Source organism: Salmo salar, chromosome ssa05 (assembly GCF_905237065.1).
Source record: "Salmo salar chromosome ssa05, Ssal_v3.1, whole genome shotgun sequence".
NCBI classification, from domain to species: domain Eukaryota; kingdom Metazoa; phylum Chordata; class Actinopteri; order Salmoniformes; family Salmonidae; genus Salmo; species Salmo salar.
This window is the reverse complement of record NC_059446.1, coordinates 15,848,433-15,873,523: the sequence shown is the minus strand read 5'-3', so window position 1 is coordinate 15,873,523 and position 25,091 is coordinate 15,848,433. Positions and strand designations below refer to the sequence as shown.

At 45.3% G+C, this 25,091-nt stretch overlaps 1 protein-coding gene across 1 annotated transcript in view; it reads left to right on the top strand.

Moving 5' to 3' along the window:
• The first annotated feature begins 242 nt into the window (after window positions 1–242).
• LOC106604330 (teneurin-2) overlaps window positions 243–25,091 on the top strand; it is a 299,583-nt gene continuing 274,734 nt past the window's right edge. The window contains exon 1 of the mRNA XM_045717935.1: window positions 243–869. Within this exon, the coding sequence (XP_045573891.1) occupies window positions 809–869 (61 nt within the window). The 5' untranslated portion in view covers window positions 243–808. The remainder of the gene's footprint in view (window positions 870–25,091) is intronic.

The following is a 25,091-nucleotide window of genomic DNA, read 5'->3' as shown; positions in this document are numbered from 1 at the left end:
TAGCGGTCTCTCGCTCGCTCTTTTGCTCTATATCTCTCTTTTCTCCCCGTTCACCCCCCCTTCTCGTTGTCTTTCTCTCTATTTTCTATCTTGTGCTCTCACCCCCACCCTCTGTCTCTCCCTCACACATTCTCTCACTCCACCACCCTCTCTCTCTCTCATATGTACTTGCTTGCTTGCCCCCCCCTCAGTTTTCTCTCTCCCTCTCTTTCTTTCGCTCTCTCTCTTGCTCTCTCCACGGCGCTAGCGGAGTCTGCTACCAGTCTCAGCCATGTGCACACAGAGGATGAAGCTCCCTCTCTCCATCTCTTCTCCTAGAAGAGGCTGAAAGGCGCTCTTTCTTTTCCTCAGCAGCCATCCATCCATCTCTCCATCTCTGTCTGCTCAGAGGAGGACTGAGAAAAGGAGGGAGCAAGGTAAACAAGGGAATAGAGGAAGACAAAAATAAGGAGTGTAGCGGAGACGTAGAGTGTGAATCCCCTGATCTCAGGGCTGGCAGGCAGCGGAGGGCTGATTAGCCCAGGCTGTGTGTTTGTGAGATCAGGGGTGTGTGTGTGTTTTGGCTCACTCCGCTGTGCGTGAGTGTGTGTCGGCTCTCTGCTCTCGCGCTCCGCTGGTGGATTGTGTTTAACGGACCTTACTGGACAGAGAGAGGAGAAAAGGAGGGAGAGAAAAAGGAAGAGTGAAGAGGAAAGAGGATACTATAAAAGGACTGGTGACGACTAAATAGAGGAGGAGAGAAGTGGAGGAGAGGAGTGGAGGAGAGGAGTGTGGAGGAGGAGAGAAGAATAGACAGATCTGTGGAGGAATGATGCATCACTCAGGCAACATCGGGAGGTCGAAGACCCTCTCTCACACTCATGAGACAGGTAAGATCCTTGGTTCACTCCCCTTGCACTACCATACTATAGCGAGGCATGGAACTCAGAGCGAATCCCTGGTCTCCCAGTACCGCTCTGGTCTCTCTCTCTCACACGCACGAACACACACATACACACGCGCACACACACACACAGCCAAGGGGCTTTAAAACATGAGACTCTCTCTCACGTACATTTAGCCCAGTGTTCTAACCCCTGATGCTCTGTTTGAAGGACATACTCTAGAGATGACCAGAGATTGGAGATGAGATGTGTAGGTGGATGTCTCTATAGTGTGTGTGTGTGTGTGTGTGTGTGTGTGTGTGTGTGTGTGTGTGTGTGTGTGTGTGTGTGTGTGTGTGTTTTGCGCGTGTGTGTTTGCGTGTGTGTGTGTGCGTGCGCGTGTGTGCATGCGTGTTTGCGCGTGTGTGTGTGTGTGTGTGTGTGTGTGTGTGTGTGTGTGTGTGTGTGTGTGTGTGTGTGTGTGTGTGTGTGTGTGTGTGTGTGGTTTGCGTGTGTGCGTGTGTGTGTGTACGTCTGGTTAAAGGCCCACTATGTTTTATATTTCCACACTATGAGGTTGGAATAATACTGTGACCTTGTAAAAATGATGATAATGCCCTTTAATTGTAAGAGCTTTTTGAAAAGACTGTCTGAAATGTCAGCCTGTTTCAGTGGGATGGAGCTTTGGCCTGCCTGGTGACATCACCAACCGGTATATTAGTTAGAGAGTTCCATACCTCTCTGCCAATAAGAGATAGTTTTCAGTTTTCCCCTCCCAGCTCAGACCACTCCCAGACATTTTTGCCCATTTTAGTTAAAAACAATCACAGTAAAGTACTTAATTGTTACCCAGAAATGATTTGATTTAGAGATTTTAAAAACAGCTGTGTTGGACCTTTAACTTTTAGGTCATGTATGGGAAGAGTCTGTATCTGTGTGTGAATCGAAGGGTAATGCATGTGTGTGAGCCTGTGCGTGCGTCTGTGTGTGTGTGTGTGTGTATGCATCTGTGTGTTAGCCCCTGCCTTCCAGTGAGCGTTGAGATTGACAGTAATTCCATTGATTGACAGCTAGCTGACAGCGGGTAGCTGATGTTCTGCAGCTTGCAGCCGTTCACACCATAAGTTATTCATGTGTGTGTTTTCAATATTTACAAGGTTTCCTGTGCTTCTGTCCTTCTCTAATTCACTGGCCTCGCTGTGATTGATTGAAGCGGCTGGCATGTTAGCTGTGATTTGCATGTGATTAAAAAAGCTAAGTGGACAATTTAGTGTGTGTACTATGCATCGTTCATTTGTGTATGGTGTGTGTGTGTGGTGTATGTTTAGTGTGTGTGTGTGTGTGTGTGTGTGTGTGTGTGTGTGTGTGTGTGTGTGTGTGTGTGTGTGTGTGTGTGTGTGTGTGTGTGTGTTGTGGAGGAGATTAAATGAGATTTGACCCTGAGGGAAAGGACACACACATCAGCCCAGTCTCTACATTGAGGAGGATAATATTGGTTGTCTGATAACTCTACAGACACAACTTGATGATAGATGTCACAGGCCAGACAATTGTAACAGGTAACCATGGTGACTAATTACCAGTTATAGAACATCTTTCTTTCTTTCTTTCTTTCTTTCTTTCTTTCTTTCTTTCTTTCTTTCTTTCTTTCTTTCTTTCTTTCTTTCTTTCTTTCTTTCTTTCTTTCTTTCTGTGTCTGTCTCTCAGTGTGAATCTACACTGGATCTAATATGATTAAGTTACTACTAAAATGATTGCCACCTCCAATATTATTCTCTCTCTCATAAAGTCACTGGGCAGTCCACATGAGGTCTGTCATGCTGTGAGGACCCCTCCTCTGATTGACAAGTGTGTTCAATAGTTGATAAGTAGATACAGAAACAACACATGCAAATGAGTCAACAGTACTCCCTCTGTGAAAGAGAGAGGGAGAGACAGAGAGATAGGAGAGAGAGAAAGCGAGAGAGAGAGATGTTAATTGAAAAGATGGATGGCATTAACCCAGCAGCCCAGGGCCCCTCATCAGTCTATCATTAGAGGAGAATAGAGGGAGCGAAAAGGAGGAGAGTAGACATGATTATTATTCCATTATTGTTTTTAATAGCAGATGATTTATCATACATCATTCATAAATCATTTAGCAGGTGCAGAGTGGAATACTATTCACTTCTCCTCTCTACTGGCTTCCTGCCAGGGTCTTAGCTCAGACATAGCAAAGGTAGGGAGAGTGAATACATAAACACTCTTTTTCCAAGAGTAACTTCCATCTCTCCATCCTATCTCTCTCCCTCTGCTCCTCCATGAATTCTCTCTCTCTCTCTCTCTTCTCTCTCTCTCTGTCAGACACTAGTTCCCCCTACTGGTGTTCAGAGGTACTGATGTTACCCAACACACACACACACTTTTGACCTATGAATTCATACTGTATATTCCTCTAAAACCCATGGTAGAGGGACACATCGGCAGGCACGGACACATACCCTACTGTATATTCAGCCAGGTCACCCGTGATACAAGTCAGTATTTGACGTCCATCCATGTCTGAGGACGTTGGGAGATGACATAGAAACTGGCCACTAGGGGCAACAGTGAGCTCTGTTACCTTCAAGTAGGTTTCAGTTTTGGTGTTGTGGACAAGGATGGTGGATGGGTGTAAGACCTTGATTCTAAAGGTTGCAAGTTTAAATCCAGTGATATGAAATACATAATTTTTTTCCTATCCCAAACCTTAACCATTACCTTAATAATTAGGAGTTAATAACTAACCTTAAGATTTCACAGTTAATGCCTAAATATAACCCTAACCTAAAAAATGTGGAGTTATTGCATAAATTTAATTTGACGTTTGCAACAACTATGAAATGTTACGTTTGAGAAACATGTATGAACGTCTAATTCTGACGTGAGACTGTGAGAGCTGGTTGGTATTTTCCCTTTAAAACCCAAGGTAAGGTTGAGAGACACAGCGTTAAAACCCAAGGTAAGGTTGAGACACAGCGTTAAAACACAATGTAAGGTTGAGACACAGCATTAAAACACAAGGTAAGGTTGAGACACACAGCATTAAAACCCAAGGTAAGGTTGAGACACAGCATTAAAACCCAAGGTAAGGTTGAGAGACACAGCATTAAAACACAAGGTAAGGTTGAGAGACAGCGTTAAAACACAAGGTAAGGTTGAGAGACAGCATTAAAACCCAAGGTAAGGTTGAGACACAGCATTAAAACCCAAGGTAAGGTTGAGAGACACAGCATTAAAACACAAGGTAAGGTTGAGACACAGCATTAAAACCCAAGGTAAGGTTGAGACACAGCGTTAAAACACAAGGTAAGGTTGAGAGACAGCATTAAAACCCAAGGTAAGGTTGAGACACAGCGTTAAAACACAAGGTAAGGTTGAGACACAGCATTAAAACCCAAGGTAAGGTTGAGACACAGCGTTAAAACACAAGGTAAGGTTGAGAGACAGCATTAAAACACAAGGTAAGGTTGAGACACAGCGTTAAAACACAAGGTAAGGTTCAGACACAGCGTTAATTCACAAGGTAAGGTTGAGAGACAGCATTAAAACCCAAGGTAAGGTTGAGACACAGCATTAAAACACAAGGTAAGGTTGAGAGACACAGCGTTAAAACCCAAGGTAAGGTTGAGAGACACAGCATTAAAACCCAAGGTAAGGTTGAGACACAGCATTAAAACCCAAGGTAAGGTTGAGACACAGCGTTAAAACACAAGGTAAGGTTGAGACACAGCGTTAAAACCCAAGGTAAGGTTGAGAGACACAGCGTTAAAACACAAGGTAAGGTTGAGACACAGCATTAAAACCCAAGGTAAGGTTGAGACACAGCATTAAAACCCAAGGTAAGGTTGAGACACAGCATTAAAACCCAAGGTAAGGTTGAGAGACACAGCGTTAAAACCCAAGGTAAGGTTGAGACACAGCGTTAAAACCCAAGGTAAGGTTGAGAGACACAGCATTAAAACACAAGGTAAGGTTGAGACACAGCATTAAAACCCAAGGTAAGGTTGAGAGACACAGCGTTAAAACCCAAGGTAAGGTTGAGACACAGCGTTAAAACACAAGGTAAGGTTGAGACACAGCATTAAAACCCAAGGTAAGGTTGAGACATAGCGTTAAAACCCAAGGTAAGGTTGAGACACAGCGTTAAAACCCAAGGTAAGGTTGAGACACAGCGTTAAAACCCAAGGTAAGGTTGAGACACAGCGTTAAAACCCAAGGTAAGGTTGAGACACAGCATTAAAACCCAAGGTAAGGTTGAGACACAGCATTAAAACCCAAGGTAAGGTTCAGACACAGCGTTAAAACACAAGGTAAGGTTGAGACACAGCGTTAAAACACAAGGTAAGGTTCAGACACAGCGTTAAAACACAAGGTAAGGTTGAGATACAGCGTTAAAACACAAGGTAAGGTTGAGACACAGCGTTAAAACACAAGGTAAGGTTGAGAGACACAGCGTTAAAACCCAAGGTAAGGTTGAGACACAGCATTAAAACCCAAGGTAAGGTTGAGACACAGCATTAAAACCCAAGGTAAGGTTGAGACACAGCGTTAAAACACAAGGTAAGGTTGAGACACAGCATTAAAACCCAAGGTAAGGTTGAGACATAGCGTTAAAACCCAAGGTAAGGTTGAGACACAGCGTTAAAACCCAAGGTAAGGTTGAGACACAGCGTTAAAACCCAAGGTAAGGTTGAGACACAGCATTAAAACCCAAGGTAAGGTTGAGACACAGCGTTAAAACACAAGGTAAGGTTGAGAGACACAGCATTAAAACACAAGGTAAGGTTGAGACACAGCGTTAAAACACAAGGTAAGGTTCAGACACAGCGTTAAAACACAAGGTAAGGTTGAGACACAGCGTTAAAACACAAGGTAAGGTTCAGACACAGCGTTAAAACACAAGGTAAGGTTGAGACACAGCGTTAAAACACAAGGTAAGGTTGAGACACAGCGTTAAAACACAAGGTAAGGTTGAGAGACACAGCGTTAAAACCCAAGGTAAGGTTGAGACACAGCATTAAAACCCAAGGTAAGGTTGAGAGACACAGCATTAAAACACAAGGTAAGGTTGAGAGACACAGCGTTAAAACACAAGGTAAGGTTGAGAGACACAGCATTAAAACACAAGGTAAGGTTGAGAGACACAGCGTTAAAACCCAAGGTAAGGTTGAGACACAGCATTAAAACACAAGGTAAGGTTGAGAGACACAGCATTAAAACACAAGGTAAGGTTGAGACACAGCATTAAAACACAAGGTAAGGTTGAGACACAGCGTTAAAACACAAGGTAAGGTTGAGACACAGCGTTAAAACACAAGGTAAGGTTGAGAGACACAGCGTTAAAACACAAGGTAAGGTTGAAAGACAGCATTAAAACACAAGGTAAGGTTGAGAGACACAGAGCCAGTCAGAGTCAATGGCAGCATGTTTTCATCCAGGGTATTTATGCTAAACAGACAAAAAAAAGGAGAAGAGGAACGATTGAAGAAGACTTTTGTCGGGGCTAAGCAAATAAACATGTGTGGGAACAGATGGTTGGAAAGTTATGAGTCTGTGATGTGTAGAGTGGCTAGTTCACACACACACACACACACACACACACACACACACACACACACACACACACACTTGACTCTGCGTTTGGAGCTGTGAGTCTCTGTATCTCTCTCTCTATCTCTCTTCCAATATGTCTCTCCCTCCCTCTCTATCTCTCTCTTTCTTTCTCTTCCAATGTCTCTCTCTCTGTATCTCCCTCTTTCTCTCTCTTCCAATGTCTCTCCCTCTCTATCTCTCTCTTTGTCTCTCTCTCTTCCAATGTCTCTCTTTCTATCTCTTTCTCTGTATCTCTCTATCTCTCTTTCAATGTGTCTCTCTCTCTTTGCCGTTATCACTCTCTGTCTTATTCCATCTTCATATATTTGTTTCTTTCTTCAGGAAATACTCTGCTCTCTTAGCTAATGTGTGTGTGGGTAATGGTGAGGTATGTGATGGTGAGACGTGTGGGTAATGGTGATGTATGTGATGGTGAGACGTGTGTGTGTGTGTGTATGAGACGTGTGTGTATGAGACGTGTGTGTATGTGTGTGTGAGTTATTTTTGTATTTTTATGATTTATTTAATTTAATTTTTTTGTACTTTTTACCCCTTTTTCGTGATATCCAATTGGTAGTTACAGTCTTGTCCCATCGCTGCAACTCCCCTACGGACTCAGGAGAGGCGAAGGTCGAGAGCCATGCATCCTCCAAAACACGACCCTGCCAAGCTGCACTGCTTTTTGACACACTGATCCCTTAACCCGGAAGCCAGCTGCACCGATGTGTAGGAGGAAACACCATCCAGCTGGTGACCGAAGTCAGCTTGCAGGCACCCGGCCCACCACGAGGATTCGCTAGCGCGAAGTGGGACAAGGAAATCCCTACCAGCCAAATCCCTTCCCTAACCCGGACAATGCTGGGCCAATTGTGCGCCGCTGAGATACAGACTGGGATCGAACCCGGGTCTGTAGTGATGCCTCAAGCACTGTGATGCAGTACCTTAGACTCCTGCGCCACTCAGGATGCCGTGTGCGTGAGGTTGATTGTGAGTTCGTTGTCCTCAATCACTGTGAAAGCATCACTTCTCCGCCAGATGATTACATCACTCCTTCTCCTCTCCTTTGTTCATCCCTCCATCTTCTGGCCTTCCTACTCAAGGTCAGATAGAGATTGCTTTCAGCACCCTGCGTCCCGAACTGGACGTGTGTGTGTGTGTGTGTGTGTGAATATGTGTGTGTGTGTGTGTGTGTGTGTGTGTGTGTGTGTGTGTGTGTGTGTGTGTGTGTGTGTGTGTGTGTGTGTGTGTGTGTGTGTGCGTGCGTGCGTGCGTGCGTGCGTGCGTGCGTGCGTGCGTGTGTGTGCTGGGATTGAAGGGCGTCCATGCTTTAAATCTTTAAATCCCTCCCATCATCCGTCACAGGGAAAAAACATTGACATGTGTCTCTGTAGAGAGGGCATCTGTGTGTGTGGATAGGGGATGTGTGTGTGTGGAGAGAGAATGTGTGTGTGGAGAGAGGATGTGTGTGTGGAGAGAGGATGTGTGTGTGAAGAGAGGATGTGTGTGGAGAGGATGTGTGTGTGGAGAGGGGATGTGTGTGGAGAGGGGATGTGTGTGGAGAGGGGATGTGTGTGGAGAGGGGATGTGTGTGTGAAGAGAGAATGTGTGTGGAGAGGATGTGTGTGTGGATAGGGGATGTGTGTGTGTAGAGAGGATGTGTGTGTGGAGAGGGGATGTGTGTGGAAAGGGGATGTGTGTGGAGAGGGGATGTGTGTGGAGAGGGGATGTGTGTGGAGAGGGGATGTGTGTGGAGAGGGGATGTGTGTGGAGAGAGGATGTGTGTGTGGAGAGAGGATGTGTGTGGAGAGAGGATGTGTGTGTGGAGAGAGGATGTGTGTGTGTGGAGAGGAAGTGTGTGTGTGGAGAGGATGTGTGTGTGGAGAGGGTATGTGTGTGTGGAGAGAGGATATGTTTGTGGAGAGAGGATGTGTGTGTGGAGAGGGTATGTGTGTGTGGAGAGGATGTGTGTGTGGAGAGAGGATGTGTGTGTGTGGAGAGGATGTGTGTGTGGAGAGAGGATGTGTTTGTGGAAAGGGGATGTGTGTGTGGAGAGAGGATGTGTGTGTGCGGAGAGGAAGTGTGTGTGTGGAGAGGATGTGTGTGTGGAGAGGGTATGTGTGTGTGGAGAGAGGATGTGTGTGGAGAGAGGATGTGTGTGTGGAGAGAGGATATGTGTGTGGAGAGAGGATGTGTGTGTGGAGAGAGGATGTGTGTGGAGAGGATGTGTGTGTGGAGAGAGGATGTGTGTGTGGAGAGAGGATGTGTGTGTGGAGAGGGGATGTGTGTGTGGAGAGGATGTGTGTGTGGAGAGAGGATGTTTGTGTGGAGAGGGGATGTGTGTGTGGGAGAGGATGTGTGTGGAGAGAGAATGTGTGTCGAGAGGATGTGTGTGTGGAGAAGGGATGTGTGTGTGGAGAGGGGATGTGTGTGGAGAGGGGGTGTGTGTGTGGAGGGGGTGTGTGTGTGGAGAGGATGTGTGTGTGGAGAGAGGATGTGTGTGTGGAGAGAGGATGTGTGTGGAGAGGATGTGTGTGTGGATAGGGGATGTGTGTGAGTAGAGAGGATGTGTGTGGAGAGAGGATGTGTGTGTGGAGAGAGGATGTGTGTGTGGAGAGGGGATGTGTGTGTGGAGAGGATGTGTGTGTGGAGAGAGGATGTGTGTGTAGAGAGGATGTGTGTGTGGAGAGGGGATGTGTGTGTGGAGAGAGGATGTGTGTGTAGAGAGGATGTGTGTGTGGAGAGGGGACGTGTGTGTGGAGAGAGGATGTGTGTGTGGAGAGAGGATGTGTGTGTAGAGAGGATGTGTGTGTGGAGAGGGGATGTGTGTGTGGAGAGGGGATGTGTGTGTGGAGAGAGGATGTGTGTGTAGAGAGGATGTGTGTGTGGAGAGGGGATGTGTGTGTGGAGAGAGGATGTGTGTGCCTCAGGAAGCAACATCAGCACAATAATTGTTCGTAGGGAACTTCATGAAATGGGTTTCCATGGCCGAGCAGCTGCACACAAGCATAAGAGGAATATTGGTCTGGGGCTGTTTTTTATGGTTCGGCCCCTTAGTTCCAGTGAAGGGAAATCTTAACGCTACGGAATACAATGACATTCTAGACGATTTTGTGCTTCCAACTTTGTGGCAACAGTTTGGGGAAGGCCCTTTCCTGTTTCAGCATGACAATGCTCCCATGCGAGGTCCATACAGAAATGGTTTGTCAGATTAGTGTGGAAGAGCTTGACTGGCCTGCACGGAGCCCTGACCTCAACCCCATTGAACACCTTTGGGATGAATTGGAAAGCTGACTGTGAGCCAGATCTAATAGCCCAACATCAGTGTCCGACCTCACTAATGCTCATGTGGCTGAATGGAAGCAAGTCCCTACAGCAATGTTCCAACATCTAGTGGAAAGCATTCCCAGAAGAGTGGAGGCTGTTATAGCAGGAAAGGGGGGACCAACTCCATATGATTTTGGAATGAGATGTTCGATGAGCAGGTGTCCACATACTTTTGGTCATGTAGTGTATCTTCGTCTAAATCAGGCTGGGAGATACACACACAGACTATGATAACCGATCACCCACATGGCAGACTCTTACAGGGTTAAACACCCACCGTGTGTGTGTGTGTGTGTGTGTGTGTGTGTGTGTGTGTGTGTGTGTGTGTGTGTGTGTGTGTGTGTGTGTGTGTGTGTGTGTGTGTGTGTGTGTGTGTGTGTGTGTGTCAGCATTTGAGAGTGTTTGTGTGGATGGATGGAGGTATTAATTTTCTCAGTGGTAATTTGGTGGGTGGCATGCTAACTGGCTTCCTCAGTGTGTGTGTGTGTGTGTGTGTGTGTGTGTGTGTGTGTGTGTGTGTGTGTGTGTGTGTGTGTGTGTGTGTGTGTGTGTGTGTGTGTGTGTGTGTGTGTGTGAGTGTGTGTCTCTACCCTGGCTGCTCGTTTAGGCGTATCATCTGCATGTGGAGTTACCATGTGTCTCACATAAACTCCACCCCTTCCCTCCCTCTATCACTCTATCCATCCACCCCTTCCCTCCCTCTATAACTCTATCCATCCACCCCTTCCCTCCCTCTATCACTCTATCCATCCACCCCTTCCCTCCCTCTATAACTCTATCCATCCACCCCTTCCCTCCCTCTATCACTCTATCCATCCACCCCTTCCCTCCCTCTATCACTCTATCCATCCACCCCTTCCCTCCCTCTATCACTCTATCCATCCACCCCTTCCCTCCCTCTATCATTCTATCCATCCACCCCTTCCCTCCCTCTATCACTCTATCCATCCACCCCTTCCATCCCTCTATCACTCTATCCATCCACCCCTTCCCTCCCTCTATCACTCTATCCATCCACCCCTTCCCTCCCTCTATCATTCTATCCATCCACCCCTTCCCTCCCTCTATCACTCTATCCATCCACCCCTTCCCTCTCTTTTCTCCTTCACTCCTTTTTTACATCTTATTTTCTCCTCTCATCATCCCTCTCATCATCCCTCTCATAATCCCTCATCATCCCTCTCATCATCCCTCATCATCCCTCTCATCATCCCTCATCATCCCTCATCATCCCTCTCATCATCCCTCTCATCATCCCTCTCATCATCCCTCATCATCCCTCTCATCATCCCTCATCATCCCTCATCATCCCTCATCATCTCTCATCATCCCTCTCATCATCCCTCATCATCCCTCATCATCCCTCATCATTCCCCTCATCCCCCTCATCATCCCTCATCATCCCTCTCATCATCCCTCATCATCGCTCTCATCATCCCTCTCATCATCCCTCATCATCCCTCATCATCCCTCTCATCATCCCTCATCATCCCTCATCATCCCTCTCATCATCCCTCATCATCCCTCATCATCCCTCTCATCATCCCCCTCATCATCCCTCTCATCATCCCTCATCATCCCTCATCATCCCTCTCATCATCCCTCATCATCCCTCTCATCATCCCTCTCATCATCCCTCATCATCCCTCATCATCCCTCATCATCCCTCTCATCATCCCTCTCATCATCCCTCATCATCCCTCTCATCATCCCTCATCATCCCTCTCATCATCCCTCTCATCATCCCTCTCATCATCCCTCTCATCATCCCTCATCATCCCTCTCATCATCCCTCATCATCCCTCTCATCATCACCCTCATAATCCCTCATCATCCCTCATCATCATCCCTCTCATCATCCCTCATCATCCCTCTCATCATCCCTCATCATCCCTCTCATCATCCCTCTCATCATCCCTCATCATCCCTCTCATCATCCCCCTCATCCCTCATCATCCCTCATCATCCCTCATCATCCCTCATCATCCCTCATCATCCCGCTCATCATCCCTCATCATCCCTCTCATCATCCCTCTCATCTCTTTCTTTTTACAACACTCATCTTTCTAGCTTGCCACTATGTTGGTGAACTCGTCTTCTTTCTCGCCATCATTCTCTTCTGTCTTCCTTGTTCTCTCTCTAGAACATTATAAATAAAATGTGTCCATTCACCGTACCTGAGTCACTTATAACCTTCAGTTATAGAACAAGTTATACACACACACACACACACACACACACACACACACACACACACACACACACACACACACATACGGACACATACGCAGACACACACACACACAGAGAGAGAGAGGTGTGAAGGATACAATGTCACCTTGCCTTGGGGACGATGACAAAGTGAAAATCAGCTCCCTGTGTGCACATACTCACATCACATCAGATGTTATTGGTCACATACACATGGTTAACAGATGTTATTGGTCACATGGTTAACAGATGTTATTGGTCACATGGTTAACAGATGTTATTGGTCACATACACATGGTTAACAGATGTTATTGGTCACATGGTTAACAGATGTTATTGGTCACATGGTTAACAGATGTTATTGGTCACATACACATGGTTAACAGATGTTATTGGTCACATACACATGGTTAACCTCTTACATCTAGACGTTCCGCTAGCGAAACACCTGCTCCAACATCCAATGATGGGCGTGGCGCGAAATACAAACTCCTCAAAAATACAAAAACTTCAATTTTTCAAACATATGACTATTTCACAGCATTTTAAAGATAAGACTCTCCTTTATCTAACCACACTGTCCGATTTCAAAAAGGCTTTACAACGAAAGCAAAACATTAGATTATGTCAGCAGAGTACCAACCCAGAAATAATCAGACACCCATTTTTCAAGCTAGCATATAATGTCACAAAAACCCAGAAGACAGCTAAATGCAGCACAAACCTTTTATGATCTTCATCAGATGACAACCCTAGGACATTATGTTATACAATACATGCATGTTTTGTTCAATCAAGTTCATATTTATATCAAAAACCAGCTTTTTACATTAGCATGTGACGTTCAGAACTAGCATACCCCCCGCAAACTTCCGGCGAATTCACTAAGAATTTACTAAATTACTCACGATAAACGTTCACAAAAAGCATAACAATTATTTAAAGAATTATAGATACAGAACTCTTCTATGCACTCGATATGTCCGATTTTAAAATAGCTTTTTGGTGAAAGCACATTTTGCAATATTCTAAGTACATAGCCCAGGCATCACGGGCTAGCTATTTAGACACCCGGCAAGTTTAGCACTCACCAATATCAGGTTTACTATTATAAAAGTTTGATTACCTTTTGTTGTCTTCGTCAGAATGCACTCCCAGGACTGCTACTTCAATAACAAATGTTGGTTTGGTCCAAAATAATCCATCGTTATATCCGAATAGCGGCGTTTTGTTCGTGCGTCCCAGACACTATCTGAAATGGTAAATCAGGGTCGTGCGCGTGGCGCAATTCGTGACAAAAAAAATAGAAATATTCCATTACCGTACTTCGAAGCATGTCAACCGCTGTTTAAAATCCATTTTTATGCCATTTTTCTCGTAAAAAAGCGATAATATTCCGACCGGGAATCTCCTTTTAGCTAAACAGAGGAAAGAAAACAAAGCATTCGGTCGACGCGGGCACGCGCCTGAGTCTCACAGTACTGTAACCAGCCACTACCCAAACGCGCTACTTTGTTTCAGCCAGAGCCTGCAAAGCCACGATTCAGCTTTTTACCGCCTTCTGAGACCCTATGGCAGCCGTAGGAAGTGTCACGGGACAGCTAAGATCCTCACTCTTCAATAAACAGAGACAAGAAGAACGACACCTTGTCAGACAGGCCACTTCCTGCCTGAAACCTTGTCAGGTTTTGCCTGACAAATGAGTTCTGTTATACTCACAGACACCATTCAAACAGTTTTAGAAACTTTAGGGTGTTTTCTATCCATATGTAATAAGTATATGCATATTCTAGTTACTGGATAGGAGTGGTAACCAGATTAAATCGGGCACGTTTTTTATCCAGCCGTGAAAATACTGCCTCCTAGCCATAACAGGTTAACAGATGTTATTGGTCACATACACATGGTTAACAGATGTTATTGGTCACATACACATGGTTAGCAGATGTTATTGGTCACATACACATGGATAGCAGATGTTATTGGTCACATACACATGGTTAGCAGATGTTATTGGTCACATACACATGGTTAGCAGATGTTATTGGTCACATACACATAGTTAGCAGATGTTATTGGTCACATACACATGGTTAGCAGCTGTTATTGTGAGTGTAGAGAAATGCTTGTGCTTCTAGTTCCGACAGTGCTGTAATATCTAACAAGTAATCTAACAATTCTTCAACAACTACCTAATACGCACAAATGTAAAGGGATGGAATAAGAATATGTACATATAAATATATTGCCGAACGGCATAGGCAAGGTGCAATAGATGGTGTAAAATGCAGTGTATACATATGATATGAGTAATGTAAGATATGTAAACATTATTAAAGGGGCATTGTTTAAAGGGGCATTGTTTAACCCCTGTGCGGCCTCGACATCCAGCGAAAAATCATATCGCCATTAGCATAACAAAATTTAATAATAAAAAATAAAAATAAAAATATCAAATTATATCGTTTTATAGATACACCTCTCCTGAATCGAACCACGTTGTCCGATTTCAAAAAGGCTTTACAGCAAAAGCAAAACATTAGATTATGTTAGAGGAGTATATCGTAAAAGTAGCCACATAGCCATTTTCCGACCAACCACATGCATCACAAATAACCAAAAAACAGCTAAATGCAGCACTAACCCTTGACAATCTTCATCAGATGACACACCTAGGACATCATGTTACACAATACATGCATTCTTTTGTTCGATAAAGTTCATATTTATATATAAAAACAGCATTTTACATCGGTGCGTAACGTTGACTAACTATTTTCCCTCAAATGCATCCGATGAAACAGAGCTACAATTTACTAAATTACAATTCGAAAACATTTTAATAATGTAATATTGTCATTCTACGATTTATAGATGAATATCTCTTGAAAGCACCTGTAATGACAGATTTAAAAATAACTTTACTGGGTAATCACACTTTGCGATAAAAGGGGATGCGATACTCAGAACAATAGGCTAGCAATAGCAATAGGCTAGCCATCTTGGAACAATCGCATATCACATCTAGTCTTGTATACTATTGTCAATAATCCCTTACCTTTGGTTGTCTTCATCAGAAAGCACTTCCAGGAATCCCAGGTCCACAACAAATGTATTTTCGTTCGAAAAAATGACTCCTTTATGTTCCAAGAGCTTGTTCTTGTTAGCGCGTCTGAAGGCTGCTCCAAAACTTCCGTCGGCCACGGGACAGCCATTTCGAGAAAATGCATTTTTCCCCCATTTAGGTTCGTTCAAACATGTCAAACGTTGTATAACATAAATCTTCAGGGCGTTTTTCAACAAGAGAGCCAATAAGATTTGAGGGGGACGATTGCATTGTGTTTCAAAACGTTTCAAAATCTTCTCAGGTTTTGGCCTGCCATAGGAGTTCTGTTATACTCACAGACACCATTCAAACAGTTTTAGAAACTTTAGGGTGTTTTCTATCCAAAGCCCATAATTATATGCATATTCTAGTTACTGGGCAGGAGTAGTAACCTGATTAAATCGGATACGTTTTTTATCCAGCCGTGTCAATACTGCCCCCTATCCCCAACAGGTTAACCTCTTGGCGTTCCCCTAGGATAGGGGGCGCTAAAGCGATTTTTGAAAATAATTCGTGCCCATTTTAAACGGCCTCCTACTCAAACTCAGAAGCTAGGATATGCATATAATTAATACTTGTGGATAGAAAACACCCTAAAGTTTCTATAACTGTTTGAATGGTGTCTGTGACTATAACAGAACTCATATGGCAGTCAAAACCCGAGACAGATGGAAACAGGAAGTGGAATTCTGAATTGCGAACTCAACTTCATCACGTTGCCTATTAATCACACCGTGAGCTATGGTTCATTGAGCACTTCCTATTGCTTCCACTAGATGTCCCCAGTCTTCACAAATTGGTTTGAGCCTTCTACTGTTAAAACTGAATGAATGAGACGCTGTGGAACGTGGTCACACGGAGAGGGCCATCACCATTATGATGCCGGCGCCCCTGGTCCCACCTACTCAACAGCTAGTTGAATCCTGTGGCGCGTTATTCAAATCCTTAGATATGCTATTACTTCAATTTTTCAAAAATATGACTATTTTACACCATTTTAAAGATAAGACTCTCGTTAATCTAACCACACTGTCCGATTTCAAAAAGGCTTTACAACGAAAGCAAAACATTAGATTATGTCAGCAGAGTACCGAGCCAGAAATAATCAGACACCCATTTTTCAAGCTAGCATATAATGTCACATAAACCCAAACCACAGCTAAATGTAGCACTAACCTTTGATGATCTTCATCAGATGACAACCCTAGGACATTATGTTATACAATACATGCATGTTTTGTTCAATCAAGTTCATATTTATATCAAAAAACAGCTTTTTACATTAGCATGTGACTAGCATGTGACTAGCATTCCCACCGAACACTGCCGGTGAATTTACTAAATTACTCAAGATAAACGTTCACAAAAAGCATAACAATTATTTTATGAATTATAGATACAGAACTCCTCTATGCACTCGATATGTCCGATTTTAAAATAGCTTTTCGGTGAAAGCACATTTTGCAATATTCTCAGTAGATAGCCCGGCATCACAGGGCTAGCTATTTAGACACCCAGCAGGTTTAGCACTCATCAAAGTCAGATTTACTATAAGAAAAATGTTCTTACCTTTGTTGTCTTCGTCAGAATGCACTCCCAGGACTTCTACTTCAATAACAAATGTTGGTTTGGTCCAAAATAATCCATCGTTATATCCAAACAGCGGCGTTTTGTTCGTGCGTTCTAGACACTATCCTAAAGGCTAAATAAGGGTGACGAGCATGGCGCAATTCGTGACAAAAGAATTCGAAATATTCCATTACCGTACTTCGAAGCATGTCAACCGCTGTTTAAAATCCATTTTTATGCCATTTTTCTCATAAAAAAGCGATAATATTCCGACCGGGAATCTGCGTTTAGATAAACAGACAAAGGAAAACAAAGCATTCGGTTGAAGCGGGCACGCGCCTAAGCCCATAGTACTCTGAGTGGCCACTTGCAAAAAGCGATAAAGTGTTTCAGCCAGAGCCTGCCTCGATATCGTTCAACTTTTTCTCCGGCTCTGAGACCCTATGGAAGACGTAGGAAGTGTCACGTTATTGCACAGATCCTGAGTCTTCAATAAAAAGAGCCAAGATGAAACACTACTTCTCAGACAGGCCACTTCCTGCTTGAAATCTTCTCAGGTTTTGGCCTGCCATAGGAGTTCTGTTATACTCACAGATTAAATCGGGTACGTTTTTTATCCAGACGTGTCAATACTGCCCCCTAGCCCTAACAGGTTAAGAGGCACTGTTGCACCTTCTTCACCACACTGTCTGTATGGTGGACCATTTCAGTTTGTCCGTGATGTGTACGCTGAGGAAGTTAAAACTTTCCACCTTCTCCACTGCTGTCCCTTCGATGTGGATGGGGGGGTGCTCCCTCTGCTGTTTCCTGAAGTCCACGATCATCTCCTTTGTTTTTTGACGTTGAGTGAGAGGTTCTTTTCCTGACACCACACTCCGAGGGCCCTCACCTCCTCCCTGTAGGCCGTCTCGTCGTTGTTGATAATCAAGCCTACCACTGTAATGTCGTCTGCAAACTTGATTGATTGAGTGGGAAGCGTGCTGAGGGTCAGCAAAGTGGATATGTTGTTTCCTACCTTCTCCACCTGGGGGCGGCCCATCAGAAAGTCCAGGAACAATTGCAAAGGGCGGGTTGAGACCCAGGGTCTAAAGCTTAATGATGAGTTTGGAGAATATTATGTTGTTGAATGCTGAGCTGTGGTCAATGAACAGCATTCTTACATAGGTATTCCTCTTGTTCAGATGGGATAGGGCAGTGTGCAGTGTGATGGTGATTGCATCATCTGTGGTCCTGTTAGGGCGGGTATGAAAACTGAACTGGGTCTAGGGTTCATCGCTTGCTGTTTGGGGTTTTAGGCTGGGTTTCTGTACAGCACTTTGAGATATCAGCTGATGTAAGAAGGGCTTTATATATTTTTTTTATTGATTTAGGGTGGCAGGTAAGGTGGAGGTGATATGATCCTTGACAAGTCTCTCAAAGCACTTCATGATGACAGAAGTGAGTGCCACGGGGCGATAGTCATTTAGTTCAGTTTTCATTGCCTTCATTGGGTATAGGCGCCTTTCTCAATAGCAAGGCTAAACTCACTGAGTCTGTATATACTCAATGCTTTCCTTAAGTTGGGTCAGTCACAGTGGTCAGGTATTCTGCCTGGTGTACTCTCTGTTTAGGGCCAAATAGCATTCTAGTTTGGTCAGTTTTTTGTTGATTCTTTCCAGTGTGTCAAGTAATTATCTTTTTGTTTTCTCATGATTTGGTTGGGTCTAATTGTGTTGCTGTCCTGGGGCTCTCTGGGGTCTGTTTGTGTTTGTGAACAGAGCCCCAGAACCAGCTTGCTCCAAGTTACAGCCGGGAAGAACTATTGGATATAAGAGCAACGTCATCTTACCAACATTAGGACCAGGAATACGACTTTCCCGAAGCGGATCCTCTGTTTGGACCTCCACCCTGGACAATGGATCTAATCCCAGTAGGCGACCCAAAACAACGAAGCCGCAGAAGGGGCAGACGGAGTGGTCTTCTGGTCAGGCTCCGTAGACAGGCACATCGCTCACCGCTCCCGAATATACTACTCGCCAACGTCCAGTTTTTGACAACAAGGTAGATGAAATTCGAACAAGGGTTGCCTTCCATAGAGACATCAGAGATTGTAACATTCTCTGTTTCATAGAAACATGGCTCACTCGAGATATGTTATCAGAGTCGCGCAAAACTGAAAGCCCGAACCACTACTTTTAATCATGGCAAGGCGACCGGAAACATGACCGAATACAAACAGTGTAGCTATTCTCTCAGCAAGGCAATCAAACAAGCTAAGCGTCAGTATAGAGACAATGTAAAGTCGCAATTCAACAGCTCAAACACGAGACGTTTGTGGCAGGGTCTACAGTCAATCATGGATTACAAAAGAAAACCAGCCCCGTCGCAGACACCGATGTCTTGCTCCCAGGCAAATTAAACAACTTCTTTGCTCGCTTTGAGGACAATACAGTGCCAAAGACATGGCCCGCTACCAAAATCGGTGGGCTCTCTTTCACCGTGGCCAACTTAAGTAAAACATTTAAACGTGTTAACCCTCGCAAGGCTGCCAGCCCTCGCAAGGCTGCCGGACGCGGCATCCCCAGCCGCATCCTCAGAGCATGCGCAGATCAGCTGGCTGGTGTGTTTACGGACATAGTCATTTTCTCCCTATCCCAGTCTGCTGTGCCCACATGCTTCAAGAGGGCCACCATTGTTCCTGTCCCCAAGAAAACTAAAGTAACTGAGCTAAACGACTATCGCCCCCGTAGTACTCACTTCTGTCATCATGAAGTGCTTTGAGAGACTTGTCAAGGATCATATCACCTCCTGTCACAGCCGTTCAAAGGATTGGACATAGAAATACAAAACATAGACAAACACCCCCTGTCACGCCCTGACCTACTCTACCATAGAAAATAACAACTTACTATGGTCAGGACGTGACAGTACCCCCAAAGGTGCGGACTCCGACCGCACCTACATAAAACAACAACAACCCCCCCAAACAACACCCCCCCCCAACAACAAAAACCAAAGGGAGGGTAGGGTGGGTGACAAAAGTCTATGGCGGCTCTAGTGTTACACCCAGAACCTTCCTCTCCCTCCGATCCTCCAGCAACGGAGGTGGCTCCGGCTCAGGGCATAACCCCCGTTCCACCCGCAGATCCCTCCACTTCTGTAACACCGGCCTGTGGATCATTATCAGAGGAATCGGACTGTAAATCATTACCGGAAGCTCTGTGCTGAAGACCACCGCTGGAGGTTCTGGCCTACAGACCGCCGCTGGAGGATCTGGGCTGCAGGCCGCCGCTGAAGGTTCTGGGCTGCAGGCCGCCGCTGAACGCTCTGGGCTGCAGACCACCGCTGAGGACTCTGGGTTGCAGACTGCCGCTGAAGGCTCTGGGCTGCAGACCGCCGCTGAAGGCTCCGGACTGGGAGGCGTCGCTGGAGGCTCCGGACTGAGGAGCGTCGCTGGAGGCTCCAGACTGGGTTGCGTCGCTGGAGGCTCCAGACTGGAGAGCGTTGCTGGAGGTTCCGGGCTGAGATCCGTCTCAATAGGTTCCGGACTGTAGGCCGTCTCAGTAGATTCCGGACTGTAGGCCGTCTCAGTAGATTCCGGACTGTAGACCATCTCAGTAGATTCCGGACTGTAGACCGTCTCAGTATGTTCCGGATTGTAGGCCGTCTCAGTAGGTTCCGGACTGTAGGCCGTCTCAGTAGGTTCCAGACTGTAGGCCGTCTCAGTAGGTTCCGGACTGTAGGCCATCTCAGTCGGTTCCGGCCTGTAGGCCGTCTCAGTAGGTTCCGGACTGAAAAACGTCGCCGGAAGCTCTGGACTGGGAACTGTCGCCGGAAGCTCTGGATGGGGAACTGTCGCCGGAAGCTCTGGACTGGGAATGTGCACTGGAATCCTGATGCGTGGTACTGGCATGAGTGGTGCCAGACTTGTAACCCCCACCTCAGGATGAGTGCAGGGAGCAGGAACAGGACAATACGGACTGGGCATGCGCACTGGAGGTCTGATGCGTGTGACTGGCCTAGGTGGTGCCAGACTGGTAACACGCACCTCAGGGCGAGTGCGGGGAGCAGGAACAGGACACTCCGGACTGGGCATGCGCACTGGAGGTCTGATGCGAGGAACTGGCCTAAGTGGTGCCAGACTAGTAACACGCACCTCAGGGCGTGTGCGGGAAGGAGGCACAGGACGTACCGGACTATGGAGGCGAACTGGAGACCAGGCATGCTGAGCAGGCCTACTCCTTCCTGGCTGAATGACCATCTTCGCCCTACACCGGTGAGGAGCTTGCACCGACCGCACTGGGCTGTGAGTGCGTATGGGCGATATAGTGCGCATCACACCACAACCCATTGCTCGTTCATCCACTCGCTCCTCAGCACGCCCGCTCCGCAGTGCTCGCAATGCCAGTACCTCTCTCCGGAATCTTCCGTCAAGCTCCGCGCTTGACTCGACTGGCTCCGGTTCACTCCACGGCTCTCTCCGATAAGCACGGGAAGTTAGATCAGGTCTCCCCCCTGACATCGCCAAACTCCCCGTATGCCCTCCCGACCCCCAAGTCCATTCCTCCAGCTTCTCCTTACCACGCTGCTTGGTCCTTTTTTGGTGGGTGATTCTGTCACGGCCGTTCAAAGGATCGGACCAAAATGCAGCGTGTTCATAGTTCCACATATTTTATTTACCGTGAAACTAAATGCAATACACTAAATACTTGAATACACAAAAACAACAAACCGTGGCGCAGAGAGAAAATACACTACTCAAAAATGAATCACCCACAAAAACAGGTGGGACAAACATCAACTTAAATATGACCTCCAATTAGAGACAACGACAACCGGCTGCCTCTAATTGGATATCATACCAAACAAAACCAACATAGAAATCCAAAACTAGAAACTAAACATAGAAATACAAAACATAGACAAACACCCCCTGTCACGCCCTGACCTACTCTACCATAGAAAATAACAACTTACTATGGTCAGGACGTGACACCTCCACCCTACCTGATACCCTAGACCCACTCTAATTTGCCTACCGCTCCAATAGGTCCACAGATGACGCAATCACACTGCACACTGCCCTAAGCCATCTGGACAAGAGGAATGCCTATGTAAGAATGCTGTTCATTGACTACAGCTCAGCATTTAACACCATAGTACCCTCCATTGTCATCATTAAGCTCGAGAACGTGGGTCTTGACCCCGCCTTGTGCAACTGGGTCCTGGACCTTCTGACGGGCCGCCCCAGGTTGTAAAGGTAGGAAACAACATCTCCACCCCGCTGATCCTCAACACTGGGACCCCACAAGGGTGCATGCTCAGCCCTCTCCGGTACTCCCTGTTCACCCATGACTGCGTGGCCATGCAGGAAAATTACCTCACACTCAACGTCAACAAAACAAAGGAGATGATTGTGAACTTCAGGAAACAGCAGAGGGAGCGGCCCCTATCCACATCAAAGGGACAAACTGGAACGATCCACCCACACAGACAGCATGGTGAAGAAGGCGCAATAGCGCCTCCAACCTCAGGAGGCTGAAGAAATTGGGCTTGTCATCAAAAACACTCACAAACTTTTACAGATGCACAGTCGAGAACATACAGTCGGGCTGTATCACCGCCTGGTACGGCAACTGCTCACAACCGTAAGGCTCTCCAGAGGGTGGTGCGGTCTGCACAACGCATCACCGGGGGCAAACTACCTGTCCTCCAGGACACCTACACCACCCAATGTCATAGGAAGGCCAAAAAGTTCATCAAGGACATCAACCACCCGAGCCACGGCCTGTTCACCCCGCTAGCATCCAGAAGGCGAGGTCAGTACAGGTTCATCAAAGCTGGGACCGGGAGACTGAAAAACAGCTTCTATCTCAAGGTCATCAGACTGTTAAACAGCCATCACTAACATTGAGTGGCTGCTGCCAACATACTGACTCAAATCTCTAGCCACTTTAATAATTAATAATTGGATGTAATTAATGTATCACTAGTCACTTTAAACAATGCCACTTTATATAATGGTTCCATACCCTACATTACTCATCTCATACGTATATACTGTACTCTATACCATCTACTGCATCTTGCCTATGCCGCACGGCCATCGCTCATCCATATATTTATATGTACATATTTTTATTCATCCCTTTAGATTTGTGTGTAGAAGGTAGTTGTTTTGAAATTGTTAGATTACTTATTAGATACTACTGCACTGTCGGAACTAGAAGCACAAGCATTTCGCTACACTCACATTAACATCTGCTAACCATGTGTATGTGACCAATAAAATTTGATTTGATTTGAGGTTCATCTCTCTGTAGGTGATGGCTTTGTTATGGAAGGTTTGGGAATCACTTCCTTTTAGGTGGTTGTTAAATTTAACGTCTATTTTCTGGATTTTGGTAATTAGCGGGTATCAGCCTAATTCTGCTCTGCATGCATTATTTGGTGTTTTGCATTGTACACTGAGGATATTTTCACCGAATTCTGCATGCAGAGTCTCAATTTGGTGTTTGTCCCATTTTATGAATTCTTGGTTGGTGAGCGGAGCACAGACCTCACAACCATAAAGGGCAATTGGGTTCAAAAACTTATTCAAGTATTTTTAGCCAGAACCTAATTGGTATGTCAAATGTTATGTTCCTTTTGATGGCGTTGAAGGCCCTTCTTGCCTTGTCTCTCAGATTGTTCACAGCTTTGTGGAAGTTACCTGTGGCGCTGATGTTTAGGCCGAGGTATGTATAGTTTTTTGTGTGTTTTAGGGCAACGGTGTCTAGATGGAATTTGTATTCGTGGTCCTGGTGACTGGACCTTTTTTGAAACACACTCATTTTTGTCTTACTGAGATTTACTGTCAGGGCCCAGGTGGCAGAATCTGTGCAGAAGATCTAGGTGTTGCTGTAGGCCCTCCTTGGTTGGGGACAGAAGCACCAGATCATCAGCAAGCAGTAGACATTTGACTTCAGATTTTATTAGGGTGAGGCTGGGTGCTGTGGACTGTTCTAGTGCCCTGGCCTAGTCGTTGATATACGTGTTGTAGAGGGTGGGGCTTAAGCAGTTGTAGTGTAGCCAATTGGAATTTGTGGTCTGTATATTTTATCATTTAATTGAGGATACCATCAACCCAATGAGCCTTTTTGGGTTGGAGGGTTTGTATTTTGTCCTGTAGTAATGTAATTGGAGAATCCAGTGGGTTCTGGAAGTCTTTAATAGTTCTAAGATTTGTATTTCATCATGTAAATGTTTTTGCTGTTTGTTCTTTGTTTTACAGCCAAAAAGATTGAAGGTGGTTTATACATACATCTCAGTTTTGGATAGATAACTCTTCGTGTTGGTGTTTGTTTAGCGTTTTCCAATTTTCCCAGAAGTGGTTAGAGTCTATGGATTCTTCAGTTACATTGAGCTGATTTCTGACGTGCTGTTCCTTGTTTTTCTGTAGTGTGTTTCTGTATTGTTTTAGTGACTCACCATAGTGAAGGCGTAGGCTCAGGTTTTCTGAGTCTCTATGTTTTAGTTGAATAGGTTCCTCAATTTCTTTCTTAGGTTTTAGCATTCTTCATCAAACTATTTCTCATTGTTGTTCATTTTCTTCGGTTTCCTGCTTGAATTTTTGTTGATATTATATGGAAGCTGAGAGGTCAAATTGACTGTTTAGGTTTTCTACTGCCAAGTTTACATCTTCACTATTACAGTGGAACGTTTTGTCCAGGAAGTTGTCTAAAAGGGATTGAATATGTTGTTGCCTAATTGTTTTTGGTAGGTTTACACACTACTTTCCTTCAATCCATAGCATTTCATAATATTACTCAGTTCCTTTGGCTTTGATGCCTCATGATGGGATATTGCTCTGTTTAAGTAGAGTGTGATTTTGCTGTGATCTGATAAGGGTGTCATTGGATTGACTGTGAACGCTATGAGAGACTTGAGGTTGAGGTCAGTGATAAAGTAGTCTACAGCACTACTGACAAGATAGTACTCTCTCTCTCTTTCCCTCTTTCTCTTTCCCTCTCTCTCTCTCTTTCTCATCGTCTCTCTCTCTTTCTCTTCATGCATGTGTTTGTGTGAATTTTACTGGGTGATGCATGTGCATATCTGTGTGTGTGTGAGCTTGACTGCGTGTGTGTGTGTTAACCAGATGCTGCTGAGATGGTGTTGGCCTCTTGCCAGCTGCAGCTCAGTTCCATTAGCATGGCTAGAGCTGGCTGCAGATTGCTATTGATTAGCTATTGAGTCTGTTCATAAGCCATTCACCCTGCACGCACACACACACACACACACACACACACACACACACACACAAACAAACAAACAAACAAACAAACAAACTCACACACACACACAAACATACAAACACTGTCTGAGGTCTGAGATTTGACAGCATTACAGTTTACAGCATATTTCTGTTTCACTGGGGTGGGGGTTTA